This window comes from Oreochromis aureus, linkage group 7 (assembly GCF_013358895.1).
Source record: "Oreochromis aureus strain Israel breed Guangdong linkage group 7, ZZ_aureus, whole genome shotgun sequence".
Lineage (NCBI taxonomy): Eukaryota > Metazoa > Chordata > Actinopteri > Cichliformes > Cichlidae > Oreochromis > Oreochromis aureus.
The window spans coordinates 62,299,124-62,307,736 of NC_052948.1; the positions used below are offsets into that span (position 1 = coordinate 62,299,124).

The 8,613-nt window shown below is 38.7% G+C and overlaps 2 protein-coding genes across 3 annotated transcripts in view; both read left to right on the plus strand.

Moving 5' to 3' along the window:
- The window catches only part of LOC116325252 (RNA-binding Raly-like protein), a 63,103-nt gene extending 59,872 nt beyond the window's left edge, over positions 1–3,231 (plus strand). Inside the window, exon 8 of the mRNA XM_039615075.1 lies at positions 591–3,231. The gene's annotated coding sequence lies outside the window, so the exon portion shown is untranslated. The remainder of the gene's footprint in view (positions 1–590) is intronic.
- A 2,051-nt stretch (positions 3,232–5,282) lies between these two features.
- LOC116325251 (5-hydroxyisourate hydrolase-like) lies at positions 5,283–8,156 on the plus strand. Of its 2 annotated transcripts, none has more exons than XM_031746091.2 (4): positions 5,283–5,382; positions 6,886–7,019; positions 7,241–7,376; positions 7,830–8,156. In XM_031746091.2, exons 2-4 carry the CDS (start codon positions 6,892–6,894, stop codon positions 7,917–7,919), a joined length of 354 nt encoding a protein of 117 aa, XP_031601951.1. In that variant the 5' UTR covers positions 5,283–5,382; positions 6,886–6,891; the 3' UTR covers positions 7,920–8,156. The 2 variants fall into 2 exon arrangements, with proteins under 2 accessions (XP_031601951.1, XP_031601952.1); XM_031746092.2 differs by having other exon boundaries at positions 5,312–5,382; positions 6,889–7,019.
- The last annotated feature ends 457 nt before the right edge of the window (positions 8,157–8,613 follow it).

Here is an 8,613-nt window from a genome sequence, read left to right on the forward strand (position 1 = left end):
TAGAGTCCATTAATAAAAGTTTGCAAACCTGCTACACTTTAATGTTAGGTCAATAAAGAATAAGTGTCATGTGTACATGTGCATATAAACATACAGATGTTTGCACTCACTGTGCATTAGGCAATGTTTCTAGAAGGTTTCATCAAGATTGGTTCACTGTATTAGGAGGCGATAGGGGACGTACAAATATACATACACTATGATGTTTATAGCATGAGATGGAGCTGGAAATGAACAGAATATGTCCTCTTTAATAGGTTTTGGACAAGAATGGAGCTCAGAAGGGAAGAGCAATATGATGTAATAATAATATGATATGACATAATATTCTTTTATGGTAGAATCATTTAAACTATTTCCAGATCTGTCCTCTACCGTAACGTAGCACTTACTTTACAATGCTGGGTAAGACTTCAACTAGCTCTTACATCATTTGATTGTTGCAGTTAACGTGTGTTTGCTCTGTTTTTGCTAAAAGCAACAAAGAATGCAAAAAAACGGACTGTTTCCCACTGATATTGACCTTAAAGTGTATTTCATGCCAACTTATGAGTTTTTTGCATGTTTTAATCTCTCTTTATGTCCTGAAGATCCTTAGAAGTCTTGCTTCAGATTCCTCTCGTGTTCACTTCCTTCCAGAAGCAGACGCTCAGATCTGTAACAGCTGGGATGGACGAAGCTTCAAGACGACGCTGGCAACACGACCTGCATTTGGACTGACTCTCCTCCACCCCTGATTTTTGATTTTTTTCCCATATTTTTGACATTTTTATTATGTTGCACTGCCTTCACCTTCACGTTCTCCAGCATAGAATGACGGTAAAATCAACACTGACACTTTACTGATTCCAGTGATCCACATTCACATGTTGACACATTAGTCAATATCTGAACATCATAGAAAAGTTTAATAAAACATACTCATGGTTTTGCAGAAACCTTTTCTCCAGCTAAATACCTCCTCACAGTGAGCAGATTATTTTATTTTGGCCTCTGGGCCAACGCCTCTGCATCGCCACAAAACACTGCATTAGTGGGCTACACAGGCAAGAGCAGACTCATGAGCCTGTTGGATTATTTCCTTAACTTTTGAGCCTGTTTCATCACCCTAACCTTGCTTCTCATGTCAGACTCATCACTGTTATTAAAGTCTGTGTGGCACCAGCTGGCGGCTCCTTATCACACATTTTATTTTCATCAGGCCTGTTTTCATTATGTGTAACCAGCTGTGTGACCACATTATGCTTCTGCGATACAGGCTCAGTGAGCACGGCTTTATGACTTTCTGGGTAAATTTCACCGTTCAGTCCACTCAGGAAATCACTTATAAAGTCATATGTAGGCCCAGACAATTTCCTGAAATGAGCATTAGCTTTGAATAATAACTCCATGTAGTAGATATGAATAGGGACATGTACTTTTTCTACGATTGATTGATTGAATCTTTATTTTGAACATGTTGAAAAAGTACAACAACATAGAATTAAAAGAGACAAATAAACAAAGCAAAACAAAAGGAAAAGGAGCAACCACAACTACAAATAACTTTCATGTACAATCATGAGTGATAGTTGGTTTCATGTGCTTGTTTCAGTTTAGCTTGGGTTAACTGACAAACTGACAAACAGTTCGAGTCAGTGAAACAGTTCAGTTTATTTCATGTGGGTAACAATATGCTTCATGTTACCTAAAACTGTTGGGTTCATGTTTGCTAAGATATCTAGCTGAATGAAAAAGTTAAGTTTAACTTACAGTCCTGGTAAAAAGAAAGCACAGCATCATTCCACAGCGAGAAAGTGGAAAACATTCACGACAGCTGCCAGACTTCTCAGGAGGAGATATTCCAGCAAATTCACCCCAAAGTCAGATCAATTAAAAAAAGACTGAACAAGTGTGACTATGAAGGGTTCCTAGGAGGCTACTTCTTCCCTTTAAAAAGAACATGGCAGCATATGTTAAGTTTGCGCAACTGCATCTCTACAAACCACAAGACTTCTTGAACAATGTGCTTTGTTTCTTCATAATATACAGCAGCACAATCAGCACAAACACCTCAAACCAACTGTCAGCACAGTGGTGGAGGGACAATGATTTGGGAAGCTTGCAGTCACTGAGTCGACCATGAAATCCTCTGTACACCAAACTGTTCTAGAGTCAAACATGAGGCCGTGTGTCCCACAGCTAAAGCTTTGCCCAAACTGGGTCATGCAACTGGACCATGATCCCACACACAGCAGCAAATCTCCAACAGATTGGCTGAAGAAGCAAAAAAAAATCAAGGTGCCGTGCAGTGGCCCAAAGTCCAGACCTCAACTCAGCTGAAACACTGTGGTTGGTTTAAGAGAGCTGTGCATGAATGAATGCTGAAAACATGAACATGAACAACAGTTCCTCCACAATGATGTGAGACACGAGTTTCACAGAAAACCATTGCTGCAAGATTTTGCTGCTAAATTAGGTCCTAAAAGCAACTTAATAGGGCACACACACTGCTTCTGCAGTTTGGCTTCAGGTTTTGCTCAGTAAATAATGACACGGTGTAATATGTCATATGCTGTTGTTCACCTGAGGTTGTGTTTAAGTCATTTTAAGACCTGATAAGGACCAGATTGATACATGAACCCTAAGAAGTGACAGACACACCTACAGCTACAGAAACTGTACTTTTGATGCTAATAAGAATTTTTGAAAGACTCAACTGGTAATAGAAAAAAATAGATGACCCTCCTGAAAAGACATGCTACTGAACATTTGATGGCCCATTTTCTACTATGTGATACACCACTGCCAAATAAGACCAGTTACACATAAAATATTGAATATATAACACAATACTGTTGTTCCCACTACAGCGTTGCTGGTTTCTGTTGTGGCTTTCATTTTATGAAATAATGTTTATTATTGGTTTAATGGAGAGCACAGACACCAAACAGTTGCTGAACCTTTTAAAATGAACAACCGTCAGTGTAAATACGCTCTAAATATTTGTCAGTTTAAAAAGTGACACTTGAACATATTCATGTGTACAATAGTAGCTCTTTATACTGAAACCTTATTTCAGACTTTAAAAAAAAGTGACACTAAATGTTTTAATAAGAAATCCAGCGAGTTAGGACGCAGACTCATTTTGGAAAGACTTGATTTGACGTCGCTGTAGCTTCTCCTGTCGGTGCTTTTGTGTTTGTTCAGTGCTGAATGTAACCTATTTAACTGTGAGTGTAATAAAGGTATTTTTCATAAACGAGGTGTATTTGGACCTGGTGTGATTCTTTTTTTATGAGTTTATGAATTTTATCTGTAGTAATTTAACATATCAAATCATTGGATATGTTGAAAGCTCTCCTTTGTTTTAAGTTTACTGAATGGAAATCAGGTCTCCCCCTCAGAGGGGAGGTGAGTGGTCAGGTTTGGGTGGACTTTAGTTGGAGATCAATATTACCATTTAGCCAGCTAAAATCAGAAACAGTATAACATAGCTGGACAAAACCAGTTCTGAATCTGATGCTGTTAATAAACCACCAGAGTACTTGAGGTCAAGTTTAAAAATGAGCTTCATGGAAAATTTTAGGAAAATTAGGGAAACTGCATAAGTAGAGGCAGAAACATTAAGCGCCACCTAAAGGAACTCTTAACAGAACTTAACATCACATTAAAAAAACAAACAAACTACAATTAAAGGTAAGTATGACCTTAGAGGTCATAAGTATGACCTTAGAGGTCATACTGAACAATACCAGGATTGGCATTAATGCTATCAACATTTGGATCAATCCGCCCACCTCTAGCTTTTGCTTCTTTTGTTCTGAAACTGAATCTGACAAGTTGCTAGCTCGCGAGCAGATCCTGGACGGTCATAGCTCGTACTGAACTAAGACCTATCAGGACAGGACAGTTTGAAAACACACGAAAAGCTGGAAGCTATGATTTGTTGTATTAACTTAAGATTATGGAGAGTAAAAATCTCACAGTGATTTTGTGATCATTAAAATGTGTTTAGAATTTGCAAACTGATGATGAATCATCATTTCATATGTGTAAATCATGACGCACTTCTTCCTCTAACATGATTTTCCTTTATAGGCTAAAAGAATTGATATCGGTATCGCCCTATATGTGATTAGTAAAGCCATACCTCCCGGCTAACGTCTTTGAGCGTGTTATTCAACTTTTTCTTACTTGCAGATTAGACTACTGCAATTCATTGTATTATGGTCTAGATCAGGCCACCATCCATCGTCTTCAGATGGTTCAAAATGCAGCTGCTCACCTGCTAACTGGTACCAAACAGAGAGAGCATATAACCCCAGTTTTAGCTTCTTTACACTGGCTTCCTGTCTCTTACAGGATCCAATTTAAAGTTTTATTTTTTGTTTTTAAGTCACTTAATGCCCGAGCCCCTCCTTACCTGTCTGAGCTCCTCTCTGCCTATGCTCCAGGAAAAACCCATGAGGTCTAGCTCAAAATTAATGCTGTCCATCCCACGGACTTATCTCAAACCCCGTGGTGATAGATCCTTCTCTGTGGCAGGTCCCAGACTCTGGAATAGTCTCCCCTTAAATATTAGATCTGCACAAACACTTGAGCAATTTAAATCATTACTAAAGACACATTTTTATGCCCTGGCTTTTAACACACTATGATCCAAGCATTTTGGTCTTATTTGAATTAGTTTTAGTTATTGTTTTAATTCTTTTATTGTCCTATTATTGTTTTTTATTGTTATTATTGTATTACATTGTTGCTTTTTAATGCCATTTTTATATTGTTAAGCACTTTGTGCAGCATCGGCTGTTTGAAATGTGCTATATAAATGAATTTGACCTTGACTTAGTATCTGATCGATACCAAAACCTGCAGCATTGAACAGCACTAGCAAAAGCCTGCTTTACATCCATCTTTTATGCTGCATGTGGGTAAACACTGTATTCAAATTTGTGAATTTACCCATGCCTCACCCAGTAGCTGTTATTCCTAACCTGCCAGTAAAAATAGCAACTAAATCTTCTGCATTTAATCTCTGCCTGCGAACTAAAATGCTAGTTGGCAGTGGGGATTGTTCCATTCTCTTCCAGTCAAATGGTATCAGAAGAAAACGTAGTCAGAGGTGCACATTAGGGGATGTCTGATATTACAATGAGCCTTATCATGCAAAACAATCCCAGTGATTAAATGAATCACATGTTGTTGACTGAAGGAAAGCTGCACTCTCTTGGCTGGTTTTAATGATTTATTAGAATCAGGACAACCTTTGATACCGCGTCTGTTTAAAGTGCGTGCTGGGTACGTGAATGAGGGAGGTGTGTGCAGTGATACCACAGCTGGTTGGAGGAGTTTGGAGTAGTGAATGAACTGGCTGCAGCAGAGGGGAGAGCTCTCATACAGGTAAGGCTTCTCCTATTATAGACTACAGCAACGAGGCCTGAGGTGTTTCTGTTTCACACTGATGCACTTCAGTGTTTTAAAGTGTCACCAGTGCATGAAGGTGCTACTCTTGTCTCCCCTTAGAAGTGGTATGTGTCCTCTGGTCATCTTATAATGATATTTAAGCTCTATATGTGAACTCGTTAGGCTTATAATTTTCTTTATTCCTATTTTGAAGCATATTTATCGTTAATTCCTCAAGAAAGTTTCCAATAATTGTTTGTGTTGAGACCTCTTGATGGACTCAGTGTCTTAACACACAGAAGGAGTCACATGAAACTTCAAAGACTTATATATTAGTCATTTTGTGTACATTAAAGTGATCGCTGAGACAAATGAACATGAGATACATGGTCACATGACTGACAGGTAATGTCATGACATCATAATCCTTGTCTTCTGAGTAGTTTATTAAACTTGGAGCACAGAGCTATAATCTGCAGGTCAGAGTCTATGAAAAAATCTGTCCTTATGATCATTTGCTAAGATGGGAAATATTGAGAAAGTGTAGGTGTGACACTCAAACGTTGGACTGCTACATTAAACTCTCTGATGTCAAAGAGCTGAAGCATAAATTCAGCCTGAATCGCTGTAAATAAAGATGGAGAATGTCACAGCTTCTCAAAAGTGAAGCTAAAGCATCTTCATCTCCCTCTGGTGTCTGGCTGCAATATAGAAAACGCTGCTTTGTGCTCCAGCCACACTATAAAAATAAGATGGGAGGATTGCTGGGTGATTGATTTCTTTTTTCTTACATTTTGGTAATCACTGCACACACAGAGGCTAACCGAGGTGGCTGCTTCTGATCACAAGCCGATTGTGCGCATTGCCTGGTGGAAGCCAACCTGTCTCTGAACAGAAATCCCTCTCGGACAGATCACTAAGTGCAGACTCACTGCTCACAATCCTGCTCTTTCACTCTGTGACCAGTTGCAAACTATTGCATAACTGGTGGGCAGCGATCATGAAAGCTCTGGCTATTTTTTAGAAGTTTTGAAGAGACAAAAAGGTTTTTTTCATATCCTCGTACTTTTTTTAATCTAGAAAAACAAAGGACACAAACAGCGATGTTAGACAGAGGAGGATTCCTGATAGTTTTCTTTTTGTAGTTAGCAGACATACTATCATTGACTTAAAGCTTAAGGTTATTGTTGCATTGCTGTTTTTTTCTGTCCTGTTTGGTGCCGAGAGGACTGTGATTGCTGTACATGGAGGTATTAGAAATAGATGAGCATCAGATGACTACCATAGACTGGTATTAACAGGGAAATCATTGTTTATATACCTTCACTGGCCACTTTATTAGGTACAATTTGGTACTGGCTACTGGGTACTGGCTTGGATCACCTTTTGCCTTCAGAACAGCCTCACAGATTGAACATTCTTCCATACGGTGGTGTCATGACGTCCATGGCTGTAACTAAAGGTCCCACATTTAAATCTGACCTGTCCTCTGCCATCCAGCAGATCATGGCGGAGTCCAGCCCTCTGACCACTCACGTGCTGAACGCTGCCGACGGCATCCCGGCAGCCAGGATGGCCCTCAGCCTGCACCGACTGGACTCCAAGCTGATGATCTGGGCCATGCTGAGTGTCGGGTAGGCTTTCATACATTCTTACACGTAGCTTAATCTCCTGTTAACATGGGTTTTTTTTATTAAAAGCCTGAAGCCTGATAAAATCAAAAACTGAAAAGGTCAAAAAATCGGGGGCGGGGGGGGGGTTGATTTCTTTAGACAACTAAAGAAATCAGGGAAGAGCTTTTCTTCCAGGTGAGCTGACGAAAACCTGCACTCAGAACTTTATTAATAACTTTTAGGACAACAAATCAAGATGGCCGCTGCCCAGGACTCATCAACCAACAAACTTTCACTCCTGGCATGTACAAGCTCCGCTTTGAGACGGGTTCATACTGGGAAGGCCTTGGTCAGCCCTCTTTCTACCCCTATGTGGAGGTGAGTCATGAGGTGTCACTATCCTATATATTTTAAATAAATAAACTGGTCTGATTTAGGTATATAGTAACCCACGCATGTGAATAGATCCTTATAAGTATCACGGGAAGGACATGATGTAGAGACAACACATTTATTTGGGAACAGAAACAGTTAGGTAGCAGTTAGTTTGTTCGCCACTAGGGGTCGCCAAATCTGCTAAAACACACAAATGTCATTCTCGACAAATGAGCAACAGGAAAATTTAAATGACATTTTAAAATATTCTTACTCATTACTTCAACAAAGTGTTTATAATAATATCACAGCATTATTCACATCTTCATGTCCAATAAACACTGTGACATCAAAGACAGTGGGGTCTACAACAACCAATGTTTTTGTTGAAATCATTTTTGTATCAAACATTAAAAGGCATTTTTCATCTTGCTGTAATCATTTGTGTGTTTCCAGGTTGTGTTCACCATCAGTGCGCCAGAGCAGAGGTTTCACATCCCTCTGCTGATGAGTCGCTTCTCCTACAGCACTTACAGAGGAAGCTGAAAGCTGCAGAGAGACGGATTTCTGCCGTTTTATAGATTTATGACTTGAACTTGTGCATGACTAAGACCAGTTAGGTTTCTCTTCTTTTGTCTTTTATTCAGGTGTTATTGTGTGCTACATTTGTTATCTGTTGAGTTTCACTTCATGAGTGTATTTACACCAATCAAAAACAACATTAAAACCTCCATTACAGTCCGCATTATAGGTCCCTTGCCAGGCTGTACAAATACCTGATGATTCTCTGTGGGTGTCCCACTTCTTCTTGTTGTGTGTCATGAATGAATTTAATTTTCCTTTATCTTTAATATCTCCATGAATAATGTTTAAAGCAATAGTACACACACACACTTGCTCTATTTATTATTATTCTTTAAATGTTCATTTAGTATAGTGAAAAGTCCATTTCTATTAGGTAATAATTTTAAGTTATTTTATAAGAAGGCAAACAAAACATTTGCTGGCTTTAGTTTTTTCTTTATATTTGCTGCTTTTCTTAAAATCAGTGGCTAAAGAGCAATATGTGTCCCTTTCTCTAATATTTAATATACCAAACAGTAACTTATTAACACTGAATAACAAGATCAATTAATAGTTAGTTGCAACTGAAACTTAACACTTTTTCAAATCAATAGAAGCATAACTTTTTGCTTAAAGTGACCAAACATTTTATTTAGATGGATTTAAAATTAAAATG

Excerpts from the sequence above, each read along its gene's own strand:
- LOC116325251 (XM_031746091.2), top strand. The coding sequence starts at position 6,892 with ATGGCGGAGTCCAGCCCTCTGACCACTCACGTGCTGAACGCTGCCGAC. Across the intron at positions 7,020-7,240 it reads TGGGCCATGCTGAGTGTCGG|GACAACAAATCAAGATGGCC; the intron begins GTAGGCTTTCAT and ends AATAACTTTTAG. Across the intron at positions 7,377-7,829 it reads CTTTCTACCCCTATGTGGAG|GTTGTGTTCACCATCAGTGC; the intron begins GTGAGTCATGAG and ends GTGTGTTTCCAG.